The sequence below is a fragment of the Diadema antillarum genome, unplaced genomic scaffold (assembly GCF_040938485.1).
Source record: "Diadema antillarum isolate AM-2024a unplaced genomic scaffold, OU_Dant_1.0 scf00000115, whole genome shotgun sequence".
NCBI lineage: Eukaryota > Metazoa > Echinodermata > Echinoidea > Diadematoida > Diadematidae > Diadema > Diadema antillarum.
The window spans coordinates 938088-956191 of NW_027271004.1; the positions used below are offsets into that span (position 1 = coordinate 938088).

Genomic DNA, 18104 nt, shown 5'->3' on the forward strand with positions numbered 1-18104 from the left:
TCACCCTCGGTACAAATGTATTTGTAAGATTGCAACTGCTGATCTTACGGGTTTGTTAAAATGTAGATCAGCAGTTGCCATCCTACCAATACATTATTTTGTACAGAGGTTGACAATAAATTGATTAAAAACAAACATATCAAAACACAAAACAAGCATAGTTGATAAGGCAAGCAAGGGCACGCTGATACCAGGGAGTGTGGCCACATCCCTGATGATATGTAACCATCTGCGACCGCACTCATGGTATATTGGCCCAAATATTATATAATGTGGGTTCAGTAATTGCAGGAGAATGGCAATATATATATTAAAAAGGCATGAATTTGTAATGTAATATCTCCTTGGAAACAACACGCATTGTTTTCCCCGAGTCGTTCCTTTGTATCAGACACGGTGAACCATCTGCCCTGTCGAAAACAAATCTTAAGTCGTCGCCTTGACTATTTGAGCAACGACTTGAACTTTGTACCCCCATTCAGGGTGTTATCAATGTAATTACCCGTTTCTCTATGGCTGACGTGAAGAAACCACAGGCCCAACCCGATGCACAAACTTCTTGAGAATAGAGTAGTGGTTCTCTAGAGTGATTCAGAAGGATATTTCAGCCAGCGACTGCCAAAACAACAGTAAATAGAATATGCAGTTCGATGCCAATACTTCAAAGCTCTTTCCTCCATGCAGCATGTGTATACCTTCCTGTGATGTAACATGACTGGGATGACGTCCTAAAGTTCGTCGGTACTTCCATGTTTTCGACCAGGCGTTCGATCTCGTCTGGCTCTGTTTCATCGACTTTGCTTTATTGTACTCATTTCGTGGTAAAATTCAAAAGTTTTATATAATTCTGGTAACAAACTTATCACCATGAGAACCAAGAAAGAGTTTTCTCTCACAGGAATATCCATTTTGCTGCTGTTCGTCTTAGCTGGCATCTTCGGTTGCGTGGTCGTCTTCGTTCAGTCCACTGGCCCTCTGACGACCGTCAGGAATACGAGATCGAACCGGCTCCCCAGCTCGCAGAACATTCCGATCGATTTCGATTTAAATTGGACCGACATCGAGGACACGGCTACAAATATCTCACAGGGCACCTGCGAAAATCCGACGTTTACCGTCCAGCAGTGGACAATATGGAATCTACCAATTGCAGTGAGTTTGAAGATTTGTTCTTTCTGAGTACGCTTTGCTGATTCGATTCACCTTCGCATGGCCCATAATGCTAGACAGTTTTCACCATGGAGACACAAGTATAGTTGAACTACGATAACACGTGCAGCAAATGTAACAATTTTAAACGTTGAAAACGTGTCTCACTGTAAGTAATTTTTAGACAAGTAAATAAATGAAAATAGTCAATGTCTTTCGTGCATGATATCAAATGACAAATGAATACTAGTAGTAACATGTCAGCTCGAATGAAAAGTGTAATGACAAGCATATAAGTATTAAGCTGACTAAAAAATCTATGTAGTCTGATCTAGCAACAAGAAATGTGTTTCATCAGTGCATTTGCAGTTTTTCACAAATCAAAGAAGATATCCCAAAACATGATGAATACACCGGTTTGCACACTCTATCCAAAATCAGACATGAATAATGATCATTGTCATTGCTCCTTAATATCTTCGGTAAAAGTTTGTTTTTGTCACTACTTGTCTATCTGATCTGTATTTACGTAGCACCACTAATTTATCCAATATTACATTTGCTTATACGTACATGTGCCGTCGTATAGTTCTTGTTCCTTAGGGTTCAAAAGATAACGTTGATATTATTTTGTCCTATTGTTTCTGAGTTTACTCAATCTTAGTCTTTTTGTTATTCTGATGTATCTTTATTTGATCACTCCTTTATGCATCTTCTTGCAGGCAACAATCATTGTATTTTTCAGCTTCTTCCAACCTCGAAAGCGCCTTTTCCCAAACTGTTGTGGCGGGAAGCCGAGCGTAGCTTAGTAAGTTCAATCACCTCCTTATATATCCATTCAGTCATAGACACACTGTGTATTAAAACCGAATAGCACACAGCCATACAAACTTCCCAAGAGAAGGGCTACCACAAATTATGTTTTACGTAATGAAATTATAGGCTTTAGAGGTTTATGCATCGAATGACCATGTTACAAAATAAAAGAACAAAATTGTCAAAACTTATATTAATTTACCTATTGAATCCATTTTACCCCAGTTAAAATAACAATAATTCTTGAAATTTTCATGTTGAATTATGTGTTTTAATTAATTATAATTTAAATTAGAGGAATTCGCTTGTTTTAAAATTGCTTCAGACTTTGGACGCTTCCGTCAGTGTCAAAGATTTGTAGTTTGATCATTGTTTTCATCATTATAATCATCCTTTCTGCTTTGCTTTTTTTCAGCCCCGTGAATCTTCTCGATACTTACTCTGATCGGCCGGCTTTCCTATGTGCCTTCGGCATCTGCTGTATCGGGATCCTGGACCTGTTCACGGGCAACTTCTACCTGGAGCCCAACTATGACGACTTGCCCGAGATGGTGCAGGGTAAGACAAACATTCAAGGGATAGTATAGTTTTGGTTGAAATGGGGGATTAACTTTTTGCGAGATGATCAGAAACTATTTATGAAAGATTAAGGAACATACATAATTCTAAAGAGGAATTCAAAGTTTATATGATGAAAATCGATGTTTATTTCATTTCATTTATTCAAATATCTTTATTCAGGATAACTCGATCAGCATTAGCATCAAGATCCTGATAATTATACAGGACCTGGTGTAATGGCTGAAATAAAAAAAAGAAATAAAGTAAAACGAAGTCACCCTATAACAAAACGTGGCTCCAACCTTTTATTGGGACTTTTTTGTTCTAGGATATCTCACCTATTTCAAAACCGATTTATCAAATAAACTTTGAATTCCTCCTAGAATTGTATGTTCTTTCATATCTCATAACAGGTTTCTCATTTTACCACAAAACGCGGAAACCTGAAGCCCATATCTCAACCAAAACTATATCCATCCCTTTAACCCTCTCGTCACCGCAATTCTAAAGTGATACGGACTTTGCGTATAAACAGATTAAAGATGGTATTGAACGGCTGAGTTATTGCTTGTCTGCGGTAGGTCTTTGGAGTTACAAGACTGTCCAGCCGTCCTTATTCATACCTCTCTTATTACTCCTATGATTCACATAAAATATGTCACATTCTGACGAAAGCAAGTCATTACGTCGAATACGATATTCAGAAATAAAAGATTTCGTTTTCACACCTCTTAAGTTCTTAACATTTTACTGGAGTGCGCTCCATTACACTTGCCATGCTTGCACGCAGTGGATGATAATGATAAAAAGAAGAAGTTGTAGTTTATAATAGATCTAGACTTAAATATCACAAGCCAATGTGATACAACAATGTAAAGGGTGCAATTTGTCAGAATTTATGAGGGAAGGCCGAGGTGCCATCTGTGTCAATGTCACTCCCCGTGTAACATCAAGATTGCAAGTGATATTAGCCAATGAAGTCCCAAAATTCGCATTGATATTCGTTGATGCTGCGCCTTTGTAGAAATATAACCTTTCTTTCTATTTTGGATTTCTGGTATTTCAAAAGATATAGAATAAAAGCTTCTCACTCATGTTAACCTTATTTTGATTTTATAATTGTTTATTTCTGTTGCAGAGTTATGACAAGCCTCTAAATCTTTCAATTAACCAATGAATATCCTCAACTTGGTCACACATCGTTAAAGGGGCTGTACAGTAATGGTTGAGGTAGGGATTCATGTTTTTACATTCCTAAGTGAGATAATTAGAAACCTCTTATGAAATATGAAAGAGCATGTAATTCTAAGAAGGATTCAACGTTTATTTTGATGAAAATTGGTTTTCAAATGGCTGAAATATCCAAAAAAGTGATAATAATAAAATACTACAGGCCACAACTTTATTAGGATCTCTTTGTTTCACGTTGTTTTTGGATATCTCGGCCACTTCAAAACCGATTTTCATCAAATAAACTTTTGATACCCCTTAGAATTGCATGCTCTTTGACATCTCATAGAGTGGTTTCTGAATATCTCGCAAAACGTTAAAAGCTAAATCCTCACCTCGACCAGAACTGTACACACCCTTTAAGCATTGAAGTATATATATTCAATTCGGTTCAATTCAATAAAAAAAATACAAAGTATACACATGGCATTTCACATTGTATTACAATTTCTAGGAAATGCGAGTCATAAAGTGTGATATACAGAATGAACGTATGAACGAAACAATGCACACTTTGTAAGGAAGATAAAAAGAAAAACAGCGATAGAAAAGAATGTTTTTGTATAAAGTGAAAATATCTTTTCCAATCTTTTCCTGATTTTGAACAGATTGAACGATTTTTAGCAAATTCCACCAAATCTTTCTCCACTGTGGATATGCCATAGAATTTACCAAGTTGATATATGAACCAATAAGATAAGGAGTTTTGCATGCAGTAAATTAATTTACTCTTCACTTCCTTACTTCAAGTGACTAATCGTGTATCACTGAATAGACTTTCGTGATACCAGAGATCGATATCTTAGTCGGGATCGACTGCCTCCTCTTTCTACCTCCCCCCCCCCCCCCCTCTCCAGTCTCTGTCCCTCTTTCTCTCTTTCTTCATCTCATTTGCATGATTTCCCTCAACAATCCCACTTTTTGTAGCACCTCAAAAGCGATGAATGCTCTCAGACATTCTTACAAAATCTCACATTCTTACATCCAGCTCTAATAATGATTTTTGTAAAGTGCGTAGTTCATGTCAAGAAAACGCACAGCCTATAAGGTGAGATTAAAGTTTTAGCAAATATGGCTTTGGGCCGCGAATGCTTTCTTTCGTATATGGTTGCTTATTTACCCAGCGTATCGATAGGGTTGGGCCACGATTAATTGAAGTACATTCCCCAGGTTTGCAGTGGGTGAGCTGTAAGAAACAGCCACGATACGACTGATTGGTAGATAAACAAAAGGTTTAGGGGATTCGTGTTAATGATTGATGTCGCAAATGCCATCGATACGTATATACTTAAAGTTGATCATTAAGCCGGGGTAGTTGTGTTTTAGCGCATTTATAACTACGAATTGTACGTCCTAACATATCCTTACACAGTGTAATTGTTATATACGACAATCTAATTAAGAAGTAATTGAGTTTTATATGTCATTCAAGGTAATGTTATAAGGAGGGGAAATGTCACTTTGGGCTTATACTGTATCCGAATGCACAGGGCTGGAAAAACTTAAGTAGTATGAGCTCTTGGTGCCGAGACGGGAGAGCTGGAATAGAGGTGGTCAGTTTTTTACCCCTTTAACCATTTTATATTCACAGCAGGTGCCCATCGCGAACTATATACTGCCTTCCAAAGGCAGTTTGATTTTGTTTTGAACAAATCACAACCACAATTTTATGTTTTTGGAATGCGCGACAAGATGGTAGTGTCATTGTCACATAATTTATGTATAATAAGCAGATATGAAAGTATATGTTCCCCAGTTCTTGGATCCAGTGTTTGGGTTTTTGCAAGAATGAAAGAATGCACAAGCATCCCAACGGGGCACAAATTTTATCACTTCGATCATCTGTGCGACCAATTTCAGAACAAACATTATCAACATGACCAAGTAAAACTAAAATGCCCTTTCGTCTGAAAGAGATACGAAATGAATGTGTGAATCTGTTTTATTGCTACTTTCTACCTTCTTATAATCAGGCGCAGTGCGCAGCTGCATGGCCTACGTCAACGTGTTCGCCATTGCCTTGGCTCATTATCCAATCATGGTCAGTCTGACGGTTCAAAACTGGGTCGTCAGTGACGTCATAGGCCTACTTTACACGCTGGAATGGTGAGCGACGAAATCAATATTCGATACTGCGTTACATGAATTATGTGTGTTTCTCTTTCTTGAAACGTTGCGAATACTGCATCCCCGTCTAAGCAAGCAAAAAGAGACTGCGTTTATACTGATGCCAAAAAACAACAAAATTGACATTATGAATATAGTATACATATCATATAAAAGAAAAAAACGTGAAGGCTGATGACACTATCAACAATTATGTTCAATGATAGGACTTGTTGAAATATTAAGAGTTAAGATGTTAATATTGTGAAGACAATATAACTGCAAAACTGCAAAATGAAAATGGGGTTTCTTTGTAGATGCCACCGACAGTGACCGATATTGAGGTTGAATGCAAAGGACATGTTTTCTCAATGGTGCTTTACGTTTGTCTTCTTTTGCAAGTAGACATTCAGGCACATAATGATAGGGTATACCCTGATTGATGCTGTATTGTGTCATAATTATTTTGTACCTTTTGTTTTATTTGATTACACAACCGTTTGGTTCATTTCAGACGAGTAAAATTTCACATCCTTAAAGGTCTCTACCCAAGCATATCAAGGAGAAATGTCAATCATATTGCGCATGCGTTATCTCTAGATCTTCAACAATGCGTCTGTTAGGACATCAATATTTGTGATGTTAGCCACGTATTTGACATTTTATTGTTCGGAACAGCAAAAAGGGTCGACTTTGTACCGGTATTCTCTCTTTCTATCATTTCTTTTTCTCCAGGGCCTTCATGTACTGGTATACACTTGCTGAATGTCCATGGAACGTAAGTATCAGAGCATTTTTCAGCTTTGGCCCCTTCTAACATGTCTAAAGAACGCTACCGCCGCGAAATCGTTCGAATATTATCATTTTAACATTTCATATTAGCAGTTAATTCTTTAAAAGAGACCCGACATAACATTTACTCGTTTAGAATCACACAATTATTTCGACTTTGCAGAAGCTCATTCGATCTGCTACCTATTTCTCATTGGCGTTGGATATCAAATTAATGACCGCATTCCACAATTTTGACGCCAGTAACCGATTGATGAGATTTCATGTTCCGAAAGCATGTTGGTTTAGTTGTGTCCCTGGAGAAGTTGTGTCAGAAGTTGAAATCAATCCGCGCAGAATTGATCAATACAGCATTTTCGAGGTTGAATAATTCGCACTCTTCTTACCAAGCTTACGGTGAAAAACAGAGCTATGTATACATCGCATATCTTTTTATAATGAAAAGCCGATGGAGAGATAGATGTAATATGAGCTACACGGATAGATTGAACTGTCAACTAAAGGGTTATACAGAAAAGAAAGGAAAATTAAAAATAATCAGCTGCCATGATCACTTATATTCTGAGACGATGTACCACACAGGTTCGCTGACATTGACGTCGTAATTCTTTCCGGACCTTTCTTTGGACCTGTGATGTCATTAATTGTGGGTTTATGATTATTATCATCATCCCAAACAATGTGAGTGTATTTCTCTGTCTTTTGCCATTCTACTGCTCACAGGAATCGGATGAAGGGAACGTTAATAGGCTAATCCTGATTCCCGTCTACATCATGTACGTCATACTCGCCATCCTCTTCATAAAGAGGTCCTATCACAACCACAAGATCCGAAAATTACGGAGAGAGGTATAATTCCTTTGGGACCGGCCAAATAATAGTATATATATATATATATATATATATATATATATACATAATATAGGCAAATATATATATATATATATATATATATGCCCACACAAACACTATCCTGTTAGTATTTTTGTATGTTGCACAGTTCCATATATCATGCTAGGATTAGATAAACAAACAAACAAGCAAATAGTTAAATGCATCACGAAACCTCGTCGTATCCAAAGACACCACGGTATAACATCCATGTTGGAACATCCTGGTCGGAACATCCTGGTCGTCATAAAAGATCAATTCGTAAGTTGGTGAAGTATAGCACAGGAAAGGTAGTGTGCTGATAACAGCCTGGCTGCATTACGATTAACGAGACCAATAATGGACACCATCTTTGGTGTCTTCTTAAAAGTCTTGTTTACCTTTGGGAACTGTCATTTTAAAAATGTTCAAGATATCGCTATTGATGCATATGTGTAGGTCTGTTGTATCACAAAACATCCAACCATATAAAATGTTTCCAATAAAACTTAAGATATATGGAGATATCACTATTTTTCTCATTAAACCATAAATGTTTATTCCGGAAACATTTTCATTATAACTGCTGTTCACATTTTGTATATTTAACAATACTTAACATCGATTACACAAGTTAGAATTTTTACATTGGTTGTTTCTATCCCTTACTCATATCTTAGAACTATTTTGAAGCACTAATGCTGGGTTTTGTTTCATCTGCAAATTGTAAATTAGGTCTTTAAGTTCCTCTTTCGTTATATCAGATGTTTATCGAGTTCGGTGTGCACCATGTATTTGCCATTAATTTGACTCTTTAGTTGTCATGAATACAACCCCCCCCCCCAAAAAAAAACAACAAAAAACAAAAAACAAAAACAAAAACAAAAACAAAAACACACAAAACACAAAACAAAACAAAACAAACAAACACAAACAAAGCAAAACAGACAACAAAAAAAAACTTAACCGTTCATTTTTCATCCGTCTGCCTTGATAGAAATGGTTGATATGTCTACGTATATCCTGAATTAAAGCACAGAAGATTAATGGGTTAAATGGATTTTTATTTCTTAACATCACATGCACAACAAGGGACTGGAGGCTCAGGTTCACGAGTTGCATTTTGAAGACACACATTACTACGAAAGGGTAAAATATCTCCTCACTCCAAAAGCGCGATTCGAAAAGTGAGTACACTGCATAAAATTATTATCATTTTCTCATCGTGTGGTTTGGTAAACCGCGGTGTACTTCATAATGTTGGCTATCCTATTTAGTGCGATGTGATATCAATGAGCTTTTCAGCAATATTGTCGAGGAATGAATGATAAAAACATAAAGTGTTTTTGCCATGGCATCAGAAAACAAAGCTTAAAAACATGGCAATCTGTACTGCTGTACTCCGTATCATCAATATCCCATTAATCTGTAACTCATAGGAATTGTCAAAATAAATAATCGAATATCGATGTTATAAGCATGTCTTTTGATGAATGGCACCGCCTGCTATTGTCGCTGGAAAAACGTACATGAGGTGGTAACAGTGCGCCATAATCAGCTAGAAGTAGCCGCCACATGCAGTTTTTGAGATATCATGATTATTTTTTTTTTTTATTAAACAGGGCCAGATTATACAAACGATGTGTCCCATGATTTTAATTGTATGAATGTCTTACTAATCAATTCTTTATTTTATTGCGTTCTAATGACTTGACAGAAATCGGCCGGAACCGGGCAAATTTCGGAAGCTTATAAACAAGATTTACGAAAGTGAACCTGGTAAGTTTTTTTTTCCACTCATCTAAGATTGATAACACCTACTTAGCTGACTCTAATTTGTGTAGAAGTCTATTCGCCCAGTAACACAATTCTCTTATTGACACAGGGCAAAGTGCTAAATGATTTACATGACTATTCACAACTGGAAAATAAGGAAGATCAACAAGAAAAAAAGAGGACAAGCACAATTATTTTCTAAAATATTCTATTCACACTGAAACTGAATTCTCTTGACGGAAGGTCAGAGTAAAAACTAATGAAAACAAACGCAATTAGATGTATATTTATATATACATACATATATATAAAGGAAAACACTGAGAAGGAGTTAAAGGAATGAATAACAATATACTTGAATAATGTTTTTGAGTTATTTTTCCCGACAGGATTTCGGTATTCCCGTCGAATCGTGTGTACCATAGGACTCAGTGCTTTGTGTCTATATTGTGTAAGTAGTCTTCTATCTTTTAGTTTTCATTATTTATAATAACTCTATATTTACTTCGTCGCCAGGCGACAACAGATCGTGCATTCTGAAGAACTGTACAACATTTGCTTTGCTTACATATGCAGAACAAAGCAGAGGATGGTGCATCGGGATTAAAATTAATGTGAAATGTGACGATGTTTTCTCATTACTACACTTGATGGTCTTGATGATATCGTAACATATTATATATATATATATATATATATATATATATATATATATATAGATATATATAGATATATAGATATATATACATGTGTGTGTATACATATATGTATACTATATACGTGTATGTAATATTCTATTTCTTGTGCATTATTTCGTATATAGAAGTATCATTCAATAAACTGGTATTGAAATTTTATATTTGTTCTTTTTCGTTTGTTTGATGTGCATCCGTCCCTCAGTGCAAGTATGTAAGTTAGCGATTCTTTATATCTTATTTCTTGTAATTTTTGGAGAATCCAGTCTTCGGATACTGCTATCATACAGACTATATTTCAGGGCTATATAAAACTCATACCCCTTTTGTCTGTTGTATTTTCGTGCGCTTCTCCACGTATAGGTGGGAATCATATACGAGGCTACGGAGGTGGCTCTTCAACGATGGCTAGACACCACGTTTGCCGAGGACGGGGACCTCTTCGAGTTCTACGATCAGGACAACGACACGGACACCTTCTATGAGTGGAAGGAGTTATTTGATACGGTTGTTTGTGAGTCATTGTTCACAATACAACGCATGAGTGTATTATGTACTGATTACTCAAGTTAATGCCAGATTTGAGCTAACTTTTCTACGGTTGCTGAGTAAAGAAGTTACCGTTCATTATTCAGAAGGTTCATTAATCCGAAAATAAAATATGGTTCGTTATTTCGAATTAGGTTCGTTAGTGCGCACCTTTACTTCATTTTCGGATTGGGGATTTCAGAATTACGAACCTTTGGAATAACGAACCTCACTTCATTTTCGGATACACAAACAAACCTTATTGCATTTTACTTCAGAAAACAAACTTTATTTCATTTTCGGATTAACGAAACTTTTGAATAACGAACAATGGGAATAACGCCACAAATGCTCGGATTAAACGACACCATATTTTTATTTTCGATTTAATAACCAGCTAAGTATAGGAAATTTGTGTGATTTGGAACAAGAAGTCTTCGGAATAACGAACCTTATTTCAATAGATTTCAGATTATCAAACCTACGAAATGATTAACGTCACCTGTATAAGAGTACCTACTACGTGAAAAAGAGGTGTTCGACGCATGCATCATATCCAGAAATCGTTAGTTCAGAACCATCATATCTTTCGTACGGAAGCATACACGTGGCATAGACATACATGAAGTTAAGGGAAAGAGAAAGACTAGGAAAAGATTAACGCTTTAATGAATATTTCTCCTGATAAAACACCCAAGCCAACGGTCGACAGGACCATTGCTTTGTTGGAAATAAAGCATGTTTTTTAATCCTTTGTAAGATGGTTTGAGAGTAAATAACTTGATTAGAATCTAAATGACGAAAACCTAGACGCTTTCCATCATTCGTTAACACTGCAGCAGATTCTTGAAGTTATGCTCCTAAAGTTGTTTTTTTTTTCATGCATGATAATAAAGTTTGTCATAACTCTACTCCTTCTAAAACAGACACCTTTTCTCCGACCGTCTTTACCTCAATGTCAATCATGATCTGCTATTCCTTCATCGCCTTCATCACCTACAGGTAACTTACCTCTTCCGCTAACTTTCATAGCAATTTATTGTTTTTCATCAGAATGTTGCCCGGTGATATTCAGAAATCTTTCTATCACTATTTTAGCATCTTATAATCACCATCATGCAGATGGACATTATTAGAATTAAAAAAGTGCTGAGTATGATGAATTAGATGCCAGAAAATGAATTCTCTTCAAGTTTATATTTAGATATTTTAATATAAAAGGCTACCTTAACCAAAAGTCCGTGTTTACCCACTACTAGTGTCTTCATGAGTTCAATAGAAGATTTCAATAGCATTTGCCGGTCCAACTTCATATCGTTACACTGTATTGCGTGTATCAGCCCTTCGTCAATCAAATTATGTTAACGTTATTTTTCGTGTATAACACAGGAGAAACACAATATGCCTTTGGCGAGGGGATAGATCATTCTGCCCAAACGAGCACTTCAAGAATACATCGCTAGTGGTAAGTGTTCCTGCTTTCTACTTGTTGCTGATCAACCTTATTCCAGCATAAACGGTGTGATATATATCACTACAATTTCTAAGAATACAAGTATCATGTTAGTAGGCCCTTCACTTGTTACTAGTATACTGCTACAACTTATGACTACATGTGCTTTGCTATTTCTACTACACGACTACTACAGTATGACACTTCTTTACTCTTAATATCACCATAACTGCAACCTTTAACTGCTGCTGTGGCGACTTCTACGATAACTATTATCGTTACTCTTCCTATGGCTAGTAATACGGACACTTCAAGGTATTTATGATGGTGCTTATAATTATCATTGTTAATACAATGAGATAGGCCTACATTGTTATCAATTCTTGTTTCCCCCACGCACTGATCATCAACGCGATAATCTTCGTCAGCGATACAGAGTTTCAATTATTACCTCCTGTACCATAAGCTTCAATGGATTGCCTTTTATGTTTATTCTGCTTTGCTAGTTTTAACAAAATTGTAAAATTATCTTTAACGCGCATGGTGTCGTCTACGTCATTTATGTATTGACATGTGTTGCGTTCTCACAGGCAGTTTAAGTTTCTTGATGTGGCGTACTCTTGTCGTCTGATGTCATGAAATCTATCATTCTCTCGTGATAGGTATCCAGCTTCAAATATTCCGGATTCCACATAGGTTTCGTCTTATGGGGTAAGTACAGCAGCTTGTCAAACGATTCCATCACAGACTACCGTATTATATATTGGTACGTAAACAGTCTAGCAGAATCACAGAAGACATACCGGTAATGATAATGATAATAGCAATGAAGAAGAAGAAGAAGATGATGATGATGATGATGGTGGTGGTGGTGGTGGTGGTGGTGGTAGTGGTGGTGGTGGTGATAGTATGATGTTAATGACGGTAATGATAATGATAATGAAGATAATAACAATAACGATGATATACATACATGATATACACTTCAAAATGCAATGTTACCGATATCGTATGCTCAGACGAGAATTGTAGTAATGATGGCATTAATAATATTAATGATGATGATTGTAAAGAAAGTATGGATGCAACATATCTATGGCGCAAAACTGCCACGTATAGCCTCAAAGCTAGTTACATGCCAGCTAGAACATGTTACAAAATGGTTCTTTTTCTCTTTCAATTCCTTTCCCAGGTTTCATACTGATCCAGCTCGTCCTCTGGCTTCTCGTCTTCCTCATCACCTACCTCCTCGTTCTCCCACTCGTCAATGGAGAACTGAACTGGGTTTGGGTCATCATCAAAAACCAGTGGTGAGTTTTTGAATAGACAAGACTCGTAAAGTTAGTGGCTCTATGCAACAACGACGCCAAAATAGTTATGTTGCAGTGTTTGACGTATGAGATCATGGCGTGGAGTGCACGTGTGAATGAAATTTGTGCACATTTGACTCAGTTTTGTGTGAGAACTCAAATAATGATATCCCAGTAGACCACATGCAAACGTTATGTGGCTATAGTAACGATAAAAACTACACAAAAATAAATCACATATGTCTTTAAAGAGCAATATCCTCGGAAGCTCGAAGCATCAAACCAGGGAGGTGAGTCACCTCCCTGATGAGACCTTGTAATAGGCAAGTGGAGTGCCCAGCATACTTTCATGATCGAAAGAAAATTCCCAATTTATCATGTCTTGGTCCAATCTTCTTCAGATGTCCAAGCACACGGTGACATTCCAGAAATGAGTTGCTCTGTGTGTGGAGGAACTGTAGATCTATCAAGACTCTTACTTCAGCGGTTTGATTATATTCTTTTACATCTAATGTCGCAAGTACAGTTAGTAACCAGCATGACAAACCTAGTCTTCAGTAACTGATCGTGCCCCTCGTAAAAACGTGATCTGTCGATACAGGTTGACTGTCGTCGTGTACCTGGTCATCTACTATGCTCAAGTTTTCGCAGCAAGATTCCTCTTTCTCCGAGAAAAGGGAAAGGAGCTCAGCATCAACAACAGGCAAGAATAACAAATCACCTCACTCCAATAAATTCACATAATATTGGTCTGTAATTTGTCTGTTTTGCGATTGTAGTAGCATTACATCATAATAATACAACTTACAGACACAATTCTGTGCGCACTTGATTTTTATCTATTTTGAATATTTCAAAACGAGTAGCCCGATCAGCACATTATGCTGGCGGCTCCCACCCAGCCCCAGCCTCCACGGAATTGTTGAATGCACCTTTCGATGATATAATCGTAATCGTGCAAAATCTGTGTGTGCCTTTAGATGGACTCTATAACCTGCAGTTTGTCCTATAATGTCAATATAGCTGATAGGGTTTCTTTCCGCAATACAAGTGATCTTCCTAGCATAATTGAGTTTCTGGTAAAATCCCAAAATTGACGATAAGATCATTTCACGCTTTCTCCTGATTCAGGCGGCTCTTCCACGTTCAGGTGTACTTCTTTTTCTTCTTCAACGTGATCCTCGGTTTGGCCTCGTGTCTCCTTCGGATATTCAAATCGGTTTTGTTCGGATTGCTCCTCGTCGGTCGGATAGACCGGTGCCTGCTCATGAGGGGATTCGAACTCTTCGATTCAGGTGATGATAAACTGTAACGCCATTAATGTGCATTATCGGTTTTAGTGCAAATCATTACTTGAATCAAAAGGACAGATTACCATGCAACACACCGGATGATAAAAATGTTACATAATGCTTGGGCTTTGGATGCCTTCTGGTTTTGATGTCATGGTAGCATGCTTTGGTAAAATATACCTCTCGAAGAAATTTCTTGGCATTTAAAGATGTGCATTAGTGGCGATTTGTTGCTTCTCTATCGTACGCAGTGTTGATTTTTAAGGTCTGTTCGCGGAAGACGTGACAGTCATGTGCTTTGTGTGATAATGCGAGTTTTATACAATCTTTGTTTATTTTTCTCATCGCGGTGACAGGTTACAAGGCTTACCTGGGCTTCTTGCAGCTCGAGGTCGCCCACACTCACCCCGTGGTCATCACTTTCTGCCACTTCCTCCTCCAGACACAGAAGGAGAGGAAGGACAAGCTGCTCGAATTCAGCGAAAAAGATGACGGTGAGTCTACTTCGCACAGTAATGCCCCAGTCACGTAGACATCCCGGATCACCCCGGACCACCCCGGATCTGATCCGAGGTGATCGGGGAGAGATTCGTGTTGACGCCTTGGACATCCTTGGACATCCGTGTTTGTCCACGAAGATCAGGGGACATCCGGGAGGCCAACACGGCAACTTTCGGAGGTCAAAAACATCCGGCATCATCCGGGGATTGCCGTGTTGGCAGAGCAATGCAGAGTGGTCCGTGTGGCTGCCGTGTAGCTGTCGGCGTGTTCATCCGTGTAGATGACGTGTTTGTCTGTGTGTACAGTCATATCAACGCTCGTCGACACTTCATCGAGGTCGAAACTATCCCGGAACTCCCCGGACCTCCCCGGATCTCCCCGGATCACCGTGTAGATCCTTTCTGATGAGCATCCGTGTTACTATGTGACTGCGGCAATACCAGTGCTCGTCGACACTCCATCGAGGCCGAAACTACCCGGATCTCCCCGGATCACCGTGTAGATCCTTGAGCATCCGTGTTTGTATGTGACTGGGGCATTAGGAATGACAGGGACCCGGCTTGCGACGGGGATTGTCGACGAAGTAACGTCATTAACAGTTTAGCAGTCCTCATCAAAGAGGGCGCACGTCACATCTATGGGATTATCATCAGCCCAAATAACCAGAGTGTGTGCGTGCGTGTGTGTGCATTGTGTTTACTTTGTTTTGAGATTGAAGATGTAAATACATAAGAAGAAAAATAAAGGTTTTATCGTAACATGCTTTAAATCACTGACATTTTAGTCAACAGTTTAAAATGTTTTGCAACTCAGGTGGTAATACTTTATTGTTTTGTTTTGTTTTGTTTTTTTAATATTGTGAGAAAATAAGGCAATCAATGAGGTTTTAGTTGCCATGTGAAACTATTACTGAATGCAAGATAGTCGCAAGATCGTTTTTCGTTAGAGAAAATAAAGCTAGGAAATCAGGGTAGTATAGCTAGAGCCAAATAGCATGTGATTAGGGGAAACAAGTTCTGGTTACAAAATGATATATCCAGTGACCACTATATTTGAGATCTCAAGTATGCTTAAAAGAAAGGATGCATTTAAGGCAGGAAACGTATGTTTCATAACCTTTCAATGTTAATTATTGAGGTGTATAATTAGCGTCTTCTCTCTGTTGCAGTGGACATGTCGACTCGGCGAAGTCCCGATAAGAGGGCGCGAATTCGCTGGCATCTGGCTATGACCCTTCTTAAAAACAACCACCTGCTGTCTGACAGACTAGCCGCCATCTTGGAGGCGAGACGCGAAGAACTGCGAAAACAAGTCAGAGAAGAGATGGAGAAGCAGGAAAAGGAGAGCATCGAAAGCGCCGTCGAACCGCTGGACGATGTCGCGGACGAGGGAGGAGAGAAGAGCAACAAAGAAGGGAGTCCGGTGATAATGGTTAAGCCCGATTCGGGTCACAGTTCACGTGAGGTCAGCGAGGATGACGTAGAACGGCAGGTAACCATGATAAAGAATGATGATGGATATCATTAATGTGATAACGCAAGCTATTAGCGAGCTTTAGATCTACGTTAGATCTGCGACGTTAGATCTGCGACGCGAACGCTAAGACGGCACAGCCTTCCGGGTATGGAAACAATTTCCTCGCGTCGCGAATATGTAGAACACCATTTTTAGCCTACTGGCGTCGTCTTCAGCGTTCGCTTCGCAGATCTAACGATCGCTAATATACAAGTATACGCATCAAATCATAATGCAATAATGAAAATGTCTTGAATCCCCTCTCCATCTATGAAAGTAGTGGCTTCTCCGTGAAGAGATAGTAGTCCTTCTGAGCCGGTGTATATATGGAGTTGCACAAAGATTATTGAGAATTAGCTGTCGTCATCATTCTGTGATGTCTGTTTTTATGATTGAACCGTATCCCAACTTGAAAAATAATTATCTAAATGTTCCTAGATTTCCATTATGTATTAAGAACAAATGAAGAATGGTAACGATCTTTAAGTGTCATGGAAATTGTCTGTTCTCAACCTGATTCAAGCGTCGACGTATATTTTACAACAATGACTCCTGTTGTCTACATTGTTTTTGCTTTTGGTGCAAACGGATGCTACAACTGACAAGATACCAGCGCAATTTCTCAATAAATTTCATTTATGAGTTATTCTTATTAACATTCAACATCGATATTAAGCAACAATACCAACATTCAACATCCAAAAGCAACAAGGGCGCAATTTCAGTCACCAAATTAGCACATATATTTTGTATTATATTTTATGACTTAATTGTACCGCTGACAAACTGTTACTTTTTGTTGGAGGGAAATAAAGTAATTAAATGGAACTGAATTGAAAACCTCTCAAGCAACAAGATCAATAACCTTCAAATAGCAATATTACACAGAAGCGGTATTGATTCTTTATCTCAAATATTTGCACCCGTGAACGTGCAGAAATCTGATACAACGACGATAGATCAACACTCGATAGCAAGCACCACTTACTTGATACTGGAAGACGATGGGGTAACGTCAGCTGGCAGTAAGCGTCCAACTCCAAAGGACCAACTTGACGGCATTTCGCAGCCGAGTTCGATTCGGTCGTCCACGTGCTGGGCCGAGCAAAGCAGTACCGATGGTCAAAGTCAAGGCGCCCCGATAGCCATGGTTGATATGGCGACTGTAGACAGCAACGATGGGAGAGCAGACGGTAGTGACGTCATCATGGAGGACAATGGGGAAAACAAAAGTCCACCGTAGCCAAGAACAGATTGCAGCACATGAATCCTGAATGTGATTTGAGTTTTGCCGCTTGCACGAAGGCAATGATGGCCCTCGATGAGAAATTTTGACAACTGGAAAACTTTGGAAATCCGACAGCAAAAACTGTTGTTATGCGGCCCAAGCTGACAATTGCAAGGACATCATTAAACTTGATCAATGTATAAAATAGTGCATTTTGAGATATGCCTACAGATGTATCTTTGTTTCCGCAAGGCAATGAAAGTAGACGCACAAAACTGACAG

General features: G+C 38.3%; 1 protein-coding gene across 1 annotated transcript; it reads left to right on the plus strand.

The window, feature by feature from the left end:
- Window positions 1-708: 708 nt before the first annotated feature.
- LOC139719821 (stimulated by retinoic acid gene 6 protein-like) lies at window positions 709-17837 on the plus strand. Its single transcript, XM_071631208.1, has 19 exons — window positions 709-1152; window positions 1872-1957; window positions 2381-2523; window positions 5730-5862; window positions 6598-6640; window positions 7378-7503; window positions 8617-8711; window positions 9242-9303; window positions 9690-9751; window positions 10359-10509; window positions 11450-11525; window positions 11913-11988; window positions 12639-12687; window positions 13169-13286; window positions 13888-13989; window positions 14418-14581; window positions 14935-15072; window positions 16248-16570; window positions 17532-17837. The coding sequence occupies exons 1-19, from the start codon at window positions 868-870 to the stop codon at window positions 17835-17837; spliced, it is 2538 nt and encodes an 845-aa protein (XP_071487309.1). The 5' UTR covers window positions 709-867.
- The last annotated feature ends 267 nt before the right edge of the window (window positions 17838-18104 follow it).

Excerpts from the sequence above, each read along its gene's own strand:
- LOC139719821 (XM_071631208.1), top strand. The coding sequence starts at position 868 with ATGAGAACCAAGAAAGAGTTTTCTCTCACAGGAATATCCATTTTGCTG. Across the intron at positions 9,304-9,689 it reads GATTTACGAAAGTGAACCTG|GATTTCGGTATTCCCGTCGA; the intron begins GTAAGTTTTTTT and ends TTTTCCCGACAG. Across the intron at positions 10,510-11,449 it reads GTTATTTGATACGGTTGTTT|ACACCTTTTCTCCGACCGTC; the intron begins GTGAGTCATTGT and ends CTTCTAAAACAG.